The following is a 19,716-nucleotide window of genomic DNA, read 5'->3' on the forward strand; positions in this document are numbered from 1 at the left end:
ATGAAAGTGTCCTGGTGAAGCTTCGGTCTAGTGCATTGGATGGGACACGAAAACAACATACTTTGTTCTAGATGTGTTTTAGAAAGGGAATCCCCTTTTAAAATAGTACTGTTGTTATTTATGATACAAACATGCTCTTATGTAACAAAGGAATCATTAAGGATGTGTTATTGAGGAATGGTGATCCCTCTTTAGTTTTTAATACGAATTTCAAGGCACCTTTACAAGAATCAATTAGTTGTGCTAGAATTGGATTTGGATCCCGTGTAATAGGATGTAGTAATTATCAATGATTGATATTGAGAGTTAAAAAATTAACTTTCAATCTTGGATCAAAGCATTTTTAACTTTTTCATTTTTATGATCTAAGGACTGAGATTGAAAATTAATTTTTTTCACTCTCAATCTCAGTCATTAGGATGATATTCAATCTGCTCGAATTCTGATGAATTATGACAGCTTTGGGGTTTACCATGATCCGAAGCTCCTTAAAAAAATGTAAATTGCAAAATGAATTATGACAGCTCCTGAAAAATACTTTTAAATGTAATTTTTTCCCTACCCACTATATATTTACAGCTTGGAACCAATGAAATTACCAAACCACCAACACCCCACCCCCCCCCCCCCCCAAAAAAAAAAAAAAAACTCTCCTCTTATGCCCAATGCTCCAGTCAGCAAAACGCTTATGCAACTACTGAATAGAACTTCACGTACAGCGAAAATTTCAAACATGTACAACAATTTCAATGGCTTTTTACAAACAAATACACAACCTTGACAATAGCTGCACTGTGAAGAATACCAAAAAAGAAAAAGAAAAAGAAAAAAAAGGAATTGAGGAAAAGAATCACAATCTCAAATTAGAGTAAATGTCGGGTCATGATTTTCAACCAGTCTCTTTCCCTTGCTTGTCACAAGAAATCTTACCAAATGTTGGCAGTCCAACGAGCAGCAAATCAGTTAGCTTGTTGACTCTCTTCTAGCCAGCTGGATCTTCTGCAACTTGTGACGGTTGAGGCCTTTCGCGGGCACTACCAACTAATGCAGTTTGTCTAGGAACTTGAGAACTGGTTATGGGCTTCTGCAACGGCTTCAGAGCAGCCATGATCTCAGTAAACGATGGTCTCAATTTCGGATCTCTACAATGTTTAAATGGATCAATTATCAGGATCTCAAACTAGTGCATTTACAAATAAATTGACACAGTGCATTAACCATGACAAACATAACAATGGAATTTCTCCTACTAATTCACAAGTTTAAGCTTTAATCTTCTATTTTGTAAAATGCAAGGCTTGCTAATATCTTCTTGGGCAACGTATTTAATCAGAAACAGATTGAAGATCATGTTACCCATAGGACAAGTATGTGGCCACTAGATGAGAATTGTTGTAACAACAGAAGCAATGATACTAGTTTGTTGTGTCAAAAGGGTATTTGAATAGCACTACATCAGAGGATTAGATATGAACATCATTATGGTCTTGTGAAAAACCTTACAAACAAACAATAGGAAAAAAAAAAAAAAAAAAAAGGTTGCTAGACAGCCAGGTACACAATATCTTCCTGGGATCAATTTTTATTATTATTTGATATATTCACATTTCTTGTCACAAAATGACAAGTTAAGATGCTTGCCTTTATGAGGTTCAAACCTCTACAAGTGAGCAAAAAAGAGAGGAAGGCCCTTTTTTGATGGCTACAATATGTGAGAAGCGATCCAATGGCAATGAAGTTGGAATAAGAGACCGTGTACCAAGCAAGAGAAAAAGAGAAAGTTGATCTGCTTGGGGAGTGCTGGTAGGCTTTAAGTGTCACCGATTTGACTATTCTAAGTGGCCAGAGTGTAGATTGAATGAGGTGAGCAAGAGGAAATCAAGATTGTTGATCTAAGGTGACAATCCAATTTTTTTCCTCTTTTTTTTCTTTTCAATTTTTGGCCATTGTCTCTTAAATCAAAATTAAAATTAAAATTAAAAAAAACACCAAGCAGACACAAATGCAACCATGCCCCAGGCGTGTCCATGTCCAACATGTGTCTGATACCACACAAGGGTTTTTTCCGTGTCTGTGCTTCTATAGCAGACTAAGGTAAGCCAACAAAAGAAAATGCCAATGGATGTTTTGAATCACAATATCAATATGTAAACAATTATTCACACACATTCCTTAACCAAAAAATACTCACGTCTGCCAGCATTTCCGAATAATATCTGCAATGGAAGGATCCATATCATCTGGAATGTCAAGACGCCGATGTTGAAATCCAACTGCACCAACAACTTGCATTGGGTTCATTCCCCCCCATGGTTGTTGCATCGTTGAGAGTTCCCATAGTATGACCCCAAAGCTATAAACATCACACCTGCAAGTTTAATTATACAATGTATTTATAAAAATAAAATAAAAAATCATAAAGGGTCCAAAACAAAGTACTAAAAACATATGTAGGAGAGAGAGACAGACAGAAAGAAGGCTTACTTTTCATTTGAAGGTTCATTTCTTAGCACTTCTGGGGCCATCCACTCAGCCTGAAGAGTGCAATACAAAATGAACTCATTCAAAACCTAGCTTTAATGGTTGCATGCTTGCAATCAAAGACCGATACAAACAAGTTGATAATCAAGAAAGCAAACATATTCAGGAAATTCATGAATACATATAGGCATGGCCAACGACTGCAATATTCATTATTTGTTTCACAAATTCTACAATATGGAGATTTCTGCTTTTGAAACCATTGCACATAACAAAGTTACTTCAATGGAAATAATTCCTGAAGTTCTAGTGCAATAGCATCAAAAACCTATTGGGGTAACTTACCTTTTAACATTATTAAATAATAATAATCTGATTGTACCAACTACCACCAAAAACAGCCTTCATTATTTTTAGGCCTAACCAACAAGCTTTTATTTCAATGTTCGCCATCCCTATGAACACCAAAAGTACAGATAGTACACATGTCCTTTAAATATTTCATGATTAGAGAATAAAGCATGTAATTCTACAGTCATGAATACACTGTTATAAACAGTAAGTCCAAATGATCTTACAATTGAAGAACTTTTGGAATGGTTCTCTCTTTGTGATTTCCAAAGTTTGAGGAAAACATGCATCAATCAATTTCAGCATTAAACAACATCAAAGCCAAACACCAATTCCCTTCAATTAGTCCTGACTTGTATGCCATTTGCCACGCCAAAAAAGATGTCTAGTCACCCCCTACCCCCCACACCAAACCTTTAATCACCACGAGAAGATCTACTGAATGCCTGGATACAGGCAACTAACAAGGAAAACGTTTAAAACAAAATGCAACAAATGTGTAGTATCAAGAAAAGCACAAAAGTTTCTACCTTTTCAGTCAAAAAGAAAAGCACAAAAGTCAATGCTTTACTATTATTGGAAGCATAAAGCAGGTGCATAGAAACCAGATATTTAAAAAAAAAAAAAAAAAAAGAATATATAAATCAGTGAGGCATGAACATGATAGATCTGTTTGATAGATAACCCAAAAATAAACAAAGAAAAAGATTTTGGATGGTTCAACTGGCAGAAGGAAAAAGTGAAGTTGTTATTGGCTTACCGTCCCTGCAGTTGACCTTGAAGAGAGAAATGTGCTATGTTTCATTCGTGACAACCCAAAATCGCACACCTGAACAGGCAGAATATTTTACATCATGCTGGATTAGGCATGGAAGACACATTAAACGTATTCAGCAATCACAGTAAAGAGGTAAGACACCACCTTCACAACCCAATTTTTATCAACAAGAAGATTTGGGGACTTCAAATCTCGGTGCACTATCATGGGAGAGCAGTTGTGCAGATAGTTCATTCCCCGAGCCTAAAAGCGTAATCATTCAAAAAAAAGATAAATTATATAAGTCACAGATTAGAGTAAATTCTGACTGAAATTGGAATAAAGAGCAAGAATGAAAGGGTCATACAGCATCAAGGGCCATCCTCAAGCGCCTTCTTTCGTCTAATTGATTGTTAGGCCGATGAAGCAACCTATACAAACTACCTCTGCAAAACATGAGCGGTTTTTTAACATTTGAATTGACATAACTCATAAGATCCAAGAGACAATTTATCAAAAAGGAGCATACTGGGAGTGGAAGCTCTGAATCAAACAGAATCATAGTGGCAGAGCATCCATTAACCTTCTGTCTACTTTTTGAAAATGATATAGTTTTAGTAGATGAAATTAGATATAAAGTTAACGTCAAGTTAAAAATTTGGAGAGATGCTTTAGAATCTAAAGACTTTCAACTGAGCAAGACTGAAACAGGGTACATAGAATTTAAGTTTAGTAAAAGTAGAAAAAAATATGAAGGGGTTGAAAGACTTAATGGTCAATGATAGCAAAGAGTGAATGCTTTCGATATCTTGGATCAAGAATTCATAAGGATGGAAAAATTGAAGAGAATGTGAATCACAAAATAAGAGCAAAGTGGATGATGTGAGGAAATGCATTGAGAGTATCATGTGATTATAGAATACCCATTAAGTTAAATTGAAAATTTTAGAAGAATATTATAAGATCAGCTATGCTCTATTGTACTAAATTTTAGGCTATTAAGAAGCAACATTTTCACAAAATGAGTATAGTTGAAATAAGAATGTTACGATGGATAAGTGAAAATACTAGAAAAGATAAGATTCAAATTAAAAAAATAAATAAATAAAATAAAAAATAACAGTTAAAAATAGGGGCGACCCTATTGATGAAAAGATGAGGAAGAGACATTTAAGATGGTTTGGTCATGTGCAATAAACAGCTACTAATGCACCAATGAGGAAGAATGAGTTGAAGTTAAAAAATAAATAAATAATATTTTTTATAAAAAGCATGTTAACTAAAGAGGTGATAGAGAATATGATTTTTGATAGAATAGAATGGTTGTAAAAAAGCATGCGACCAACTTTGATAGTCTGTTGAGGATCCATATCCAACCCCAAGGATTTGGAACTAAGGCTTGATTTTTTTTTTTTTTTTTTTTTAAACCAATTCTCAAGAAAATCGCACAAGATGGAAAGTTACAGAAGATACATTGAAAAAAACAGAAAACAGAATTAAGAAAGTTTAACTATTGTGAAAGGTATTTCTGCCTTAATCAATAATTTCCAAAAGCCATACCATACAAGAGCCACTTTTGATGCCATCTCATTGGCAATATGTGCGCGTATTGATTTCATATTATATGTAGTATTGTACTAATAAGAGCTTTTTTCTCCCATAATTAGCAGTATAGTGCATTGACTTCCATAAATCTTTGATTAAGACCACGACACAGTTATGATCAGAAATAGAATGTTTACATACCTGGGAAGAAATTCAGTGATGATTGAAAGATTTGGGGTACGTGTTACAGCTCCCATGAATAGAACAACATTAGGATGCCTGAGTCTTTTCATTATCCGAACCTTGCAATTCAGACACAAGTAAAACAAATTATGTCAATATAATCCTTATATACTTAGAGATACCAATGACAGTTAAATCCTAAAGGAAGCTATTTAGACATGTAAAAATGATGGTGGAAGGAGTGAGGTTTAAAACAAAAGAAAAGTAAGAATTTTCTATGCAGACCACAAAAAATGATCTTCACATGCTTAGAGAGTGGAAAGAGTTTGCATGAATCATCACAGGTGCCCTATTCAAATTCACTATCAGAATTCTGAGAAATATGTTCAGATATCTCATCCCATAGAATTTTGATGAGAATCATTTGCTCAATAAAAATAAGGCAATGATTGGTCACAGAACATTTAGAGAGCACATGCAGACTTATAACGGAACAGTTCAGATAAATAACTCTCATTCTGTATAATACTTTAATGTGATCTCCCATTAACCTATATGTCAATCAGCCATGGATAGTCAATTCACCACAGTAATGTGAGGGGTCAAGAATCGTGGTAAAGTAGATGAAAATCCCATTATCAATGAATTGAAGTGACACCTCACCAGCACATATAAAGAAAAAAATTATAGAGTAACTACATATTTGGTCCCCAGCCTTTGCATTGTATTTCAATTTGATTCCTGACCTTTTAAACATGTCAATTTAGTCCCTGATGTTTTGGTATCATGTCAAAATGGCCCCTGCCATTAAGTGAAGGATGAAAAATGCTGACATAGCTAACAGTGAAAATAAAATATTATTTTCATGCCCAGTAGACTGCCACTTGTATTGCCACATCAGTAATTAAAACACACTCAATTACAATTTACAGTCTGATATTAGGTTGAAAATTTCAATATATAATATCTTAAAAGTTATAACACCAAATCTGTAACCACATCAGCATTTATATTAAAAAATATTCAAATAATCAAACATTAATAAAAATGAAAAGAAAATCAACATCTCATTTTCTTTGCTCACACTTTCTTGGCAAACAAACACAAAAATAAAAATAAAAACAAATCTACTTTGGGTTGAAATTCACAACTCCTCTTTACTTTGGCTGAAATTTCAACTTGGATTTGAGATTTTAATGACAAAAAATTCACCCAACTCACAATGAAATTTCCACTGGGATTTGGATCTTCACCCAACCAAACATAAACTCCTAAATCTCAACTCTCAAAACATGAAGAAGAAGGTTGCTTTTATTTGAATTTATATAAACTTTTCAAAGCTATTTGTACAAGGCAAATGTGAGAGAGGTTAGTTCCAGTAGCAATAGCTGTAGCTAGTTGGAGATGACACAAGAAGGCAATTAATGGAGAGCTATTTGAATGAGAACTTTGAAATGCAGCCAAAGCGCTCATCTGAAGAGGTGCTTCAGTAAGGAAATTGCACGTTGTTCACACCAAACCCATGAACAACACACACTGTTCTCAACAAACCCAAATCTGAAAGTGAAGAAGGTAAAAAATTAAGGATTTGCCAGTATGGATCTGGGTTTTTTTTATATGGATCTAGGTGAGAGGCTCTAGAGATTGGGTTGAATCTTGCACAGCACCAACGAATGATGATTCTGGGTGTAATGGTCCACTAATGGATCTAATCGGTTGGTTTTAGTTCTTTATTTGAATGAGCTTTTTTAATTTCAGTTTCCTATCAAATTTCTAGTGGGCTTTTAACATTTTGTGTCCATTTGGGAACAGCTTACTTAGCTGAAACTAAAAATTTTTGGCTAAAAGTAGTGAAGATAAAGCTAAAATCTAGCTAAAATAATACAATAGGACCCATGAATAGTAGCAAAAATAAGCTAAATAATAAAAAAAAAACTGGCTTTTTCAGCTAATGCCAAATGCAACCTTTATCCAATTTTCAGCGTGGGTTGGGTGACTTTTTTCCACCTAATGTCAAACGTGTAAACGGAGTGTTTTAATTGCTGATGTGGTAATATACATGTCAGTCTATTTGGCATTAAAATAATATTTTATTTTCATGTCATTAGTTATGTCAACATTTTTCATTCATCACTTAATTGCATGGACCATTTTGACACAAAACCAAAACGTTAGGGACTAAATTGACACATTTAAAAGGCCATGGACCAAATTGAAATACAGCATAAAGGTTAGAGACCAAATATGTAATTTATCCAAATTATATCAATTGAAGGTGCAGGCACATAGAATATAAAATTGAAGAAACTAGATTTCTTTACTTTGGAAACAATAGCTAAGAACACATAATGGTAAATGCAACGACAATGAGAGGGTAAATATAACAAAATAGAGATGATGTTGGAATCCTAATTCTAAAGCACAATTTAATTTGGGACTATTATGATGCCACACGCCCCAACTGGGATTTATCAAGCTAGTTAAATTGGTGGAAGTTTTATTTTATCTTTGCTGCCAGTTTTTTTTTTTCCAGTGCTTTATTTGATTTAGAAGTCAGGTATATTAGTACTTTTGTTATTGTTAGAAATAAAGAGAATTGCATCATTCTAGCAAGATAGCTTAGGTGAGGTGTCCCTATTCTAGATTCTTCAAGAACATACTATTGGTCAGGTGTCCCTAGTGAGCTGTCCCTAACAACTGTCATTATTAGAATATTCTTTGTAAAATTTTGCAAATCTTCTCCTATATATATGGAGTGGATTGGGAAAGGGCTGAACATAGAAACCTCCTTTTCTTTCATATATTTCTTCTTATTTGCATCTTCTTTTTCACTAACAATCATGTAGGGTCTCCAGAAACTTTATTATAAAAGCAATTTGTAGCCAACTTAAGAAAAAATGAAAGTTTGTAAAATTTTTCTACAACCATGTGAAGCATTCAAACCCTAGGAGTGAATCCTAGAACCCTAGAGTTAATCTAGGTCTTTTCCCCTCCTGTTTCCCCCCTTTTCCTCCTCGGTTATTGGACTACAATAACTCAAATAACCTGAAATTTGAATGCTTTCGGCCTCCACCAAAACCCATTTTAATTTCCCTAAACCTAACCCTAGTTTTGGAGATACAGTTATATCAGCACCTTTTGTTCTACATCAAAAGATTAACTCCTAGAAAGAATGGATACTTCAACAAACCTGCCGTAATTATACGTATCCAATACGGATTACGGTGGGATCCATAAATATAGGGGAAATTTTTCACGGATACAGCATGAGTACAGCACAAATACATTTGGGGTCAAAAAATTGAATTTTCTTGAGAAAAATGGGATTTTAAATGTATGTTAGTGAAGTCATATTGTACAAAACCCATGTACTTGTTTCTTTTTAGATAAAATTCTTGTAAAAAAATGGAGGTTTAAAGGTAATATATGGTCCAGTGCATTCGATGATTTAAAAAGCACACAGAAATAAATTGAATTTACCTTTTTATAATAGCTTAAATTTTAGGGACATGCAATTTATCATGATATAAGAAGATGAAATCTTGTGTTTGAGTCAGGAGAATTCCCACATGGTTTAATACTCCACATGTTAGGCCACAACATGGGAAAAGTGTTGGGGCCACATAAAAGGAGGAGAGTTCATAGAAGTTAAATTCACCATTACCAAATAGCTTAAGCTTCTACACAGTTAGTAATATATTCAAAGAAAGCATACAAAGAGGTGAAGGGGGAAGACAGATTCTACCTCACTTCTGAACTCTTCAAGTGAGTCACCAGAAATAGCTTGGTCTAGAAATCTCTTCACAGCCACTTCCTGTAAAACCAAATAGGGAAAATAAGTTCAAAATATAAACCTTCCAAAAATGGGAATTCAACCAAAAAATAAATTCTCAAAACAAACAAGGTATTGGTGAGATATGGCTAGACAGTTTATTTTTCTATTCTAAACCATAAACTAAATAAACTTCCCAAAACAAATCAGAAAATAATGTTATATTAAGCATTTCAGGGAAAGGAAAACGGTGGTCATGATGCATCGGGCTTCAAATATTTAAACAGATAGTCCAAAAACACCTCAAATTATTCAATTATGAGTAAACAGTCCAGAGATAGACACAACAAGATAAAATAAGCAAAGTGCAGTTTATCAGATTAATGTATTACTCGAACATCATATGTTAATTAAAGCTGATGTAATAATTTAAGTTAAAATCTCCTGGTGCAGGATCAATGTTCAAGGGGACACCATTTAAAGTAATCAAACATTGCTTCCATATAAGCAGAATAGAACTTAGTAAATACCTGAAATTCATTGCTGCCATATAAACAGAAATAGAAAGTCTAAGTCTTGGATTTGCAGAAATTCATATTTTTAGGTTCAGTCATATTTCAGCCATATCCCAATTTGTTTTGTTTGGTGTCAAATTTAGTACTTGGAGCATGTAGGCCACCAATTTTGATTGTACAAAACCCTAAACAAAGGGCCATCCTACAAATTCCCATTTTTTGCAAACAGTTTTTCTCTGGTCAGTGTCACATGTAACATATTCTTTTCAGACTGCATATTTGGCTTACATTTCTCATGTTATTATCCATTCCCACATCTTGCAAAGATAACCATAAGCCGTACAGAGGCTTTCTAACCCCACACAGCCAGCACAAAATACATAACATCTCCCAAAACAACAAACTAAGGATGCACCATGATCATTCAAGGTCTGCATGATAAAACTTACAGTTCCATGCCAGTCTCCACGATAAACCTCCCCATATGATCCTGCAGAACAAAGAATGCACCAAAAATATCAAGTTACTCGCTTGTGAAAAGCATCCGTAATTATATTTTTATATTAACAAGAAGTACATGAACTTGATGGCACAAGCATACCAAGTCCGATACGTTCACCCAAGGTGATTTCCTCCCATGGAATTTCACATTCTGCAACTTCATCAAGTGCACCATCAGATTTTGTACTATCATTACCTCCCGATCTATCTGATATTATCTCACCCTCTGAATTGGCTCCAGAAGCATCATGCTGCCGGTCACCACTACCACGTGTCTCAGAACTAGAACCATCTGCATCTCCATCACTTCTTGCACCCTGCTCATATTGCTTACTAACAGCTGCAGTTGTTGCTACCACAGCTGCAGCAGTAGCAGTGGCAGCAGCTGCTACAGGAAGTTCAAGATTGGAGTCACTGCTTGACTTTGCAGCAGCAACTACCATTGAAGATGCTACAACAGCAGCTGCCGCTGCTGCAGCAGCAGCTACAGGTACATTTTTTGTATATTTTACAGGAGTCACTTCAGATTGTGATGAGATCAGCTGTCCAGTTACTTCTGCTGTATCAAGTGGAAAGTTAAAATGCTCTGGTTGGCCAGAAGAATTAGTTGCTTTAGAGTGCAATCTGTGAGGAGGTAGAGGAGGCAAAAAGCGAGCAGGACAAGGATCTTCTTGAGCTTTGATTTCTTGAGTTCCAAATCCCTGCTTATCTTCTTCCCTATCTTCAGTCGGGGACTTGGCCTCAGCTGTCAATGCATCTAACTGCTCAGAATAAATTTCAGTAAACAAGTTTCGTGGGGCAACAACACCGCTCTCAAGTAGCACATCGTGAAGTTTCTGAGCTAATTGTGGATTCTCTTTGGCAGCATTAATCATGTACTGTGAAACATCTTTCACTTTCATTCTACGTACAGCAGGGGAGCTAACACCTTCAGTCCAAGAAGGAGATCTTGCATGCATGTAAGGATAATTAGGCCGGCCAGGAGCCTCCCGCACCGGCACCTTCTCTACACTGGAGGGATTTATAAAATCTTCTGAGGAAACCTTCTGCTCTTCCTCAATTTTAGTTGGCCTGTTTATATTTGCAGAAGAAGTGAAATCGCTTCTATCCTCAGATTCTTTTCCTAAAGCAGCTAAATTACTGGCCCTAGACCTCTTCTCAAATATCCCAAAGTCTGAATGTTCTTCAAATGAACTCCCAACCCCACTGCTCGAAGAGGCCATATGAGAGGAATCAATATCTCTAGACAAAGGACTGGCTGTATAGAAAGATTCGTCATAGTCTATATGTGACCCAGCTGCATCAGCTGGAATAAGTGTACCAGGATCTGCCATTAGATCAACAATATACTCCCTGAAATTGACATTAACCACATCTTAAAAATGGATAACATTTTCCAACCCCGAATGAGGAAAAAAAAAAAAAAAAATTACAGTGACAAATTATACAATTTTCGGCTCTGGGATCATTTCCAGCGTTATTTGATAAAGGGAAAAAATATAACTACAAGTCTACAACTACATATGCAAATGCAATCCTATAACGCTAATATATAGACACTGAATAAGATTCTAACTAAAATATAAGTATATAACAGCATTGCATGCATTGAATTAACTGTGAGTGAGAAAGAAGAAATAAGCAGCTCATATATGCATACCAAAGTCATGTTTCAGAGAACAGAAAATAGATAAATAAACTCAGACTAATCCAGCTGACTTGACTGCATCACCAAACACAAATTTATAATACCAATTACCTTCCATCATCAATCTTTACAAAGTTCATTGCCACATCATCAGAACCCGTGTATTGCTGCCCTTTCACCAATCGGCACGGGAAACCCACACTATCAGCCAAGACCTACACAATAAAATGTTAAAGAAAAGAGAAACTAGTGCAAGGCCAGGATTTCAAACAACAAGGAAAACTGATTTAACAAGAGTTAGTGAAGTACAGAACCATATAAAACGAGATAATCAAAGAACCTAAGAATAATAACAAAGTTGTGGGATTTAGTGCAATAAAAAAAATTTGTAGACAAATTTTTAGGGCAATAAAATAAGGCTATTGAAAGAACAAAAAGAGAGAGAGAGAGAGAGATATCCAATGATTTAAGACAGCTGACTCAAAAGGACAAAAACAGCTTCAAACAAGCATACCTGCTGAACATCTTGATAACATGGTAATCCAGTACCCATGCAGTTTTCAAGATTAGTTAATATGGAGACAGTAACAACCCATCAACCTCATAGTACCAAATATTTGACCAGTCAAAGTCCAACATATCAGAAATGATATACAGGATGCTGTAATAAAAAATCTGCCATCAAGCTATTCAACTTTACCTTCTGAAAGAGGTAACCTAAATTTTAACTACAATGGAGATACTTCATGCACAATTACTAAAAGTATGTGCATACTAAGGAGTTTATTTAATCTGGTCCACATTTCTTAACATAAGTCGACTTTGCTAACGTAGGTGTTGGGGAGTTGGGGAGAAAACACCTTTGGAGACTCCAATTGAGTAGTTAATATAACATATAGAGGAACTACTTAACCCAAAAGCTTAATCTTATGAGCTTGGGCCCAACAATATCATATTAACCGCTCATTCCTTATTATTATTCAATGTGGGACTTCACTCACACGTGTATTCCCAAAATCTCCCTCTCACGTGTGAGCCTTTTCCTCTCTGTAGGCCATGAACAAGTCCTACTAGCTCCCCTCCCTCTTGCCTTATGAGCTTTACTTATACTAGTACGTCATCCATAAGAACCACGTGTGAACCCTGCACACTAATCCATGGGAACCTTGCGCTTTACCTTGATTTAGCACCATTGACAATGCTCCTTTGTTGGGTCTTTTTCCAAGATCATTTGTGTGCGCCTTTAGGCTTACTTTTTCCTCACTCCAATTGCAAAGGTGACCCTAAACTCATTGTCCCACCTTCAGCTCTAACACATCTTGTTAGGAAGATAGCACCTTGCCACATGTCACCCTGAGCTCCAATACCACTTCTTGTGAAGATAACACCATGGGGAGACTCCAATTGAGTAGTTTTTTTTTTTTTTTTTTTTGATAGGTAAACAGAAAACTTTTATTAAAGGGGGAAAAAAATAAAAGAGAAGTGCAAGATGTTTATGATGATGAACAACAACACAACAGCAACAAAACAGCAACACAGCATAACACTACACAACACAACACAACAAGAAGAGAGAATTCAGGAAACTAAGCTAAGAGTAGGCATAAACTTAGAGAGAGAAGAACACTCAGTAAAACCCCAGCAACGAGACCACTCCATTAGACTGCATTGGCATAAAATCTTTAACTCCTCCAACATTTTCTCTTTATCTTCAAAAAATCGACAATTTCGCTCCAACCACACAATCCACATTAAGCACCCTGGAACCAAGTTCCAAATTTCTGAATTATGCTTCCCAGGCCACTGATGCCAACTAGATAACAAACCCGCCACCAAACCCGACATAACCCAATGAATACCAAAAGCTTGAATCATGAAAGCCCATAGGGAGTGAGTAACAGGACAATGAAGAAGAAGGTGGTCTACCGACTTCCCATCACAGCAATACATACAACACTAATTAGCCAAAGGGCGACCCTTAAGCATTAGATTATCCAGAGTAAGGATTCGACCATGTGCAGCAGTCCACAGAAAGAACGCCACGCACTTAGAAATCTTTGGTTTCCAAACACCCTTTCAAGGAAATAAAGAATTTGAGGCACCCCGAATCTCATGGTATTAGGACTGGGTGTCAAACTTTCCATCCCCTTTTAGCCACCAGTGAAGAGTATCTCTCCTATCACCCCAAGGGATATAAGGATGGATAAGCTGAAATAGAGAATAAGATGCAACCAACTCCCAATCTTCAAATGCTCTATAAACCTTAAATTCCAAACTCTAACAGTACCCCCTTTTGGAGCCCACAAAACCTCAGAGATGCAAGCATCCTTGACCGCCAAACATGCATAAAGCGCAGGCTAGCGATCTTTTAACGAATTCTCACCAATCCACCTGTCATGCCAAAAGCGGATACGAGTTCCATCACCCACTTCAAAGGACAGATGCTTAGAAAAACTCTCCCACCCTTCATTAATGCTTCTCCAAAGACCACACCCATGAGCCCTCCTGCAAACTTCAAAGACACCATTTAACCTAGAATCTTAAGCTTATGAGCTTGGGCCCAACAATATTATACTAACCACTCACTCTTCTCAATATTATTCAATGTGAAATTTCACTCACACATATAACCCAAAAATAGGCCAACAAATACTTATTCCAGTTCATCTTCACATGTCTGATGCAGAACCTAGGTTTGTTCTTGAGTTATCTTTTTTCAACTCAAGTACCTCAAGAAGAGTGTTCCTCACATGGAGCATGAAGTTCATCACCGCCCAATGAAAGATATTAACAATAGCTTAAAAGGTTGTATAAAAATGAGAGGCAGAAAAGAGAGCAATTAATGCATCACAAATTCAGACAAGAAGCATAACAGCAATGCATGATGCAGCCACCACCTTTGAGTCCTTTCTTTTTCTTTTTTTTCCTGGCCAGTACCCTTGGGTTTTTTGGATTTTTTTTTTTTTTGGGGGGGGGGTGTTGAGTTTTCCCGGTTCCAGTTGACAGTTGACAATTTAATAGACTCCACGTATTTTCTTCAAAATCAGGAGGTGGTTATGAACCACTTTTGTGCTTTAGCCATCATTATTACACATGCCTTAGCAATATGTTATATCAGGTTGTTCAGGGTGGTATAATTGCAAGGGTCCAGTCAATCTTAAAATGGAAAATATTGACCCATGTAACAAGCATCAAATCTTCATACCTCAAGGCATATCGTAGATTATGCTTTATATTCAGATATCCTAAAATGATCTCGGAAAATTAAAGCAAACCTAAGAATAAACCTAGGAAGCAGCAAGATAAGGTGGAAAATATAAACACAGCAAAGATAATGTATCTAAATATGGATCTAAGTGGCTCAAAGGCAGACCACAGATAGTAGGAATACTGTTATATGCAAAGTTGAGAGAATGCAACAACACGGAATCCCTAAATTTTCACAAATGGGATAAATACTCTTATTTGGCACTGCAGTAGATTACCATCTAAATCATTATGTCTCTGCACCCAAATCTTAAGGATGGGCAAAGACTATAGAGTGGCTAACCACAACATTCTTGATGAATAATAGGAAGGAACTACCGCAGTCGTAAAATTTATCAATCATGAAAGGTCTTTGACAATGTACGCATCAGATTCTCTAACAGGACCTTCATGAGAAAAGACATCAGAGACTTAGCATGGACAAGGAAAGCATTTCTGAAGTGAATAAAAGAAGTATGGGAATAAAATAGAACCGGCAACAACAAGAACCTGATCACATGATTGCATATAAATTGCACCTTTCTCAAATTTTCTCAGTCTTCTTAGTCTGTCATTTCCAGTCTGAAATATATTCATCCTTAACAACGAAGTGTCATTTTGCTCATGCAATCATATTAATTCAAAAACAGCTACGAAATTGATATAATTAAATTATCAGAAGTACCAATAGCATTCTCATCATGAGGGAAACCAAGGCTGTGAGAATGTTGCTTTTGCTTAGACATTTTTGTCAAAACCATCCAAAAGGAATTTCAAATATGGGAATCAAATGCTCCCAGATCAAATTAACATATCAATGTAACTTAAGTTTTGAACCATAAAGGAAAAAAGTCAAGCACGTACCTTAAACAACAACGCTCGGTGACGAGCCAATCCAACTTTCAGAGAACCAAGCGGCAAAACCATGCTACCAAGGGTTGCTTTTAAATTGTAACTGAGACTTCGCCATGCTCTCAACATGTTCTCAGGATTCCCAACTGGTCCACCCATAGAGTCAGCAACTAAAATAGCAAGCTTTCGCACCAAATCACTACCTAGAATAACTAGAGAATTGGACCTTGATTTGACAGCCATCTCTAGAGCCTTCTGTTCAAGTTTCAACAAATTAGCATCAGCAACCCTATTGACCAAAACGGCCTCCCAGGTGACACCGTCTGACACTGGTGTTCTTTGCAGATCAACAAGGGATGGCATTCTTTCTGCGGCTGATTCCGTCATAACTCCGTACAGGTCATAGAAACCATCCAAGATCTTGTCATCATAGCTAAGAGAATTGTAATTCTGTGAAGCATGGATAAATCTACGATATGAGATAGGTTAGAAAGGAATAAACATGACAAAAATGAGAAACAAAGTTAAATAGAGTAATCTTGTACAATTATGTTAGTCTCCAATTTGTCTTTAAAAAAATAGTTCAAGCTCCCAGAAAATTTAGGAGATTTTTTTTTTTTTCAATAGCAATAAAAAGATTAAATGCTTCAGTTTTTCTCATATACTTTATTCTGAAATATGACCTAGTAAGGAAAGGGGCAATTGGCTTTGTTGGAAGTATGTTTTCAGAAAGAAGATACAAAAAGTCACAAATAATGCAAATTACACAAGTTGGTAACTCCTTGACAGAACCTTGTGATGCTATTATTCACGTGTTAAACAAAAGCAAGAGGCAGGAAGCTCAACTAGTTGCTAGTTGTTCTCACTGACAATTGCACATCAATATAAAGAGATCATGGTGAGACATGGATTTCAATATTTCAACAATTTTCCATCTTAAATTGGATTGGCATGAGAGAATCCTAGGAACAGAAAGGGTGAAAACTAAAATTACAAAAATGAAAATGCATGTGAACAGAATATAATATACACATGTATGTGCACAAGAACTTAAAACATATAGCTAAACAAATTAAATCTAAACTAGAGAATGGTAAACAGACAACCCGTTCTGCCCATTCTGCCTATGCACTTTCTTTCAATGCAAAGCAGCTTTGATGGTGACTCTCAACAACATTTCTTACACTAGTTGGCATGAGAGAATCCTTGGAACAGAAAGGATAAACTAAAATTACAAAAATGAAAATGCATGTGAATAGAATATAATATACACATGTATGTGCACAAGAGCTTAAAACATATAGCTCAACAAATTAAATCTAAACTAGAGAATGGTAAACAGACAACCCGTTCTGCCCGTTCTGCCCATTCTGCCTATGCACTTTCTTTCAATGCAAAGCAGCTTTGATGGTGACTCTCAACAACATTTTTTACACTAGTTGCTAGTTGTTCTCAGTGACAATTGCACATCAATATAAAGAGATCATGGTGAGACATGGATTTCAATATTTCAACAATTTGCCATCTTAAAGTGGATTGGCATGAGAGAATCCTTGGAACAGAAAGGGTGAAAACTAAAATTACAAAAATGAAAATGCATGTGAACAGAATATAATATACACATGTATGTGCACAAGAACTTAAAACATATAGCTAAACAAATTAAATCTAAACTAGAGAATGGTAAACAGACAACCAGTTCTGCCCATTCTGCCTATGCACTTTCTTTCAATGCAAAGCAGCTTTGATGGTGACCCTCAACAACATTTCTTACACTATCAGAATGCGACTAACATTAAACTGGTAGATGTTTCTGACTTTTATCATAGGTAATAGTGTTACTTAAAAGACAAATATCACAGGAGGTATGAGGATGATAACAACACCGTGCCAGATCTTTTTCCTAGTTTCTTTAACAGCTCTTCAAGTCTAATGCATAAAAATATTTTTACGGGTCTTTTAAAAGACCATCCAGTTCATCCAAAAAAGAAAAAGCAAACTTAAGGAAGCACCATATGCATATATGGAAAGAAACAAAATTAAACTTTTTTTAGGCACATATTTTTCTGACATCCATATCATTTTGTATGCAGCAACAAGTGAGTCAACTACACCACAAGAAATTTAAACTTAGACTATAATTGAAGGTTGGACGATAAGCAATTATGCCCCCAACAAATTCCTATAATGTATTGTGATTATAAGAACTATGACTGCAATAACAAGTCAACCAAATTGAAATCAGTAAAAATAAGAAGAGACAAGTGCCTACCCAGTATCGGTAGGCAACAACTTCAGCTGGAGTATTATCAAGAGCACAGGAGCCTAAACTGATCTGCTTTACAGCCTCGATCTGAACTGCCTCAGGATCCTCCTTGGCACTCAACTCTAAAGCCAATTGTATCTGATACTCTTCCTCTATATCCGGATCCCTCGAGTTACTAGAACCCGAATCGCGCCTAACTGCGTCCAAAGGGACATCTAAACCACCAGTACTAGCTGAATCAGATGGTTCCATGTTCTCTCCTCTTGTCTCATTCGAAGATGACGGAGGACTGGGGCTGCGTCTATTAGCAACTGAATTCAACCAACCTGAAAGCCCTGAAAGAGGTTTATGCTCAAAATTATGATGGGGCCTAGAGTGCAAAATCCTATCAGGGGATGACCCTTCATTGGGCTTGTTATTTCCCTTTGATGAAGTAGACCCTTCTGCATCTTCTGATTGATTGGACATGATATGAAGCTTCTTAAGAAAGTTCTTCATATTAATATTTTCACTAAGCTAAAGTTTTGAATGCTAAAGAAGTAAAAATCTGGCCATAAACCACTCCATTGTCTTGGACCAAGCATGAAATCACAGCCACTATTCCACCAAAAAAGAAAAGTTCACACTCATACAAAAAGCCCCTTTTGTCCAGCACATCCCATCCCTTAAACCCCACAAGTGACCCCAAACAAACCTCTCAAATCCAAAAGCTACATCAACCATTACATGCAATACCAATACCCAGTAAAGCTCACACAATATCAAGAGTACCCCAGATGCTTGAATTGATAGCTAACACCTTCCTATTTACAAAAAGACCAAGTTTTGAACATAATACAGAAACAAACAAGTATTCAATGAAAGAAAACAAGCTATACAAATATCAGAACTTGTTGATCTTTTTATTACCTTGAAGAAGCAGAACAATCAGAATGAATGAATACCCATATGAGAAAAAGAAGAAAAATTGGATCTTACTTGGATATGGAGAAGAAGAAGTAGAAGCAGAGAACACAGAAAAGAGAGAAGTGTCTATTGGGGAAGTTTGAAAAAGAGGGCAGGTAGGAACACAGGCTGAGACAGCAAAGACCAGCAAGTGGGAGAGAGAGAGAGAGAGGGTAGGACCTCGTAGAAAAGAATGACCCACTTGAGTTTAAGGCACAAGGATTTCACGGTCCCAGGGAAAAAGGTTAAATTGGTGGGAAACACAACCAACTGGCTCTGTCTCTCTCTCTCTCTCTCTCTCCCCAAAAAGCTAAGTAAAGCTTGGACTTGTTGGAGTACTCAAATCCTAAAAATAACTGTGGTGGCATAAATAAGTTCGAAAGCTTTTGTACAGAAATGGAATATTGAATGATCAAGTTGAGGGGAAAAAAATTCATTCTTTGCAACTCAACTTTGGCTATTTCGAGTTGTTACTTTGATTTTGTCCTCCCATAAATACCTCTTTTGTAACTAGATGACAAAAAATAATTTAAAATTTGAGGAAAGTGGTAAAATCAAATTTCACTTCAGCCCCAAAAACAAGCCAATTTTTCAGGACCAACGGTTCATATCAATTTTTGCTATATACACGCGAAAAAAATTTTTTTCATTCCC

The 19,716-nt window shown here is 36.1% G+C and overlaps 1 protein-coding gene across 6 annotated transcripts; it reads right to left on the reverse strand.

Moving 5' to 3' along the window:
- Positions 1–714: 714 nt before the first annotated feature.
- LOC112001156 (probable serine/threonine-protein kinase SIS8) lies at positions 715–19,511 on the reverse strand. Of its 6 annotated transcripts, none has more exons than XM_065779020.1 (14): positions 19,096–19,511; positions 18,124–18,920; positions 15,864–16,301; positions 11,865–11,968; positions 10,206–11,458; positions 10,054–10,094; positions 9,063–9,131; positions 5,336–5,436; positions 3,957–4,035; positions 3,755–3,853; positions 3,593–3,661; positions 2,485–2,534; positions 2,192–2,368; positions 715–1,142 (listed from the first exon to the last, which is right to left on the reverse strand). In XM_065779020.1, exons 2-14 carry the CDS (start codon positions 18,613–18,615, stop codon positions 983–985), a joined length of 3,132 nt encoding a protein of 1,043 aa, XP_065635092.1. In that variant the 5' UTR covers positions 18,616–18,920; positions 19,096–19,511; the 3' UTR covers positions 715–982. The 6 variants fall into 6 exon arrangements, with proteins under 6 accessions (XP_065635092.1, XP_023889097.1, XP_065635095.1 ...); XM_024033329.2 differs by having other exon boundaries at positions 19,027–19,511; XM_065779023.1 differs by having other exon boundaries at positions 18,124–18,452; positions 19,096–19,509.
- Between the last annotated feature and the right edge of the window lie 205 nt (positions 19,512–19,716).

This window comes from Quercus suber, unplaced genomic scaffold, assembly GCF_002906115.3.
Source record: "Quercus suber isolate HL8 unplaced genomic scaffold, Cork oak 2.0 scaffold_196, whole genome shotgun sequence".
Classification (NCBI taxonomy): Eukaryota; Viridiplantae; Streptophyta; class Magnoliopsida; order Fagales; family Fagaceae; genus Quercus; species Quercus suber.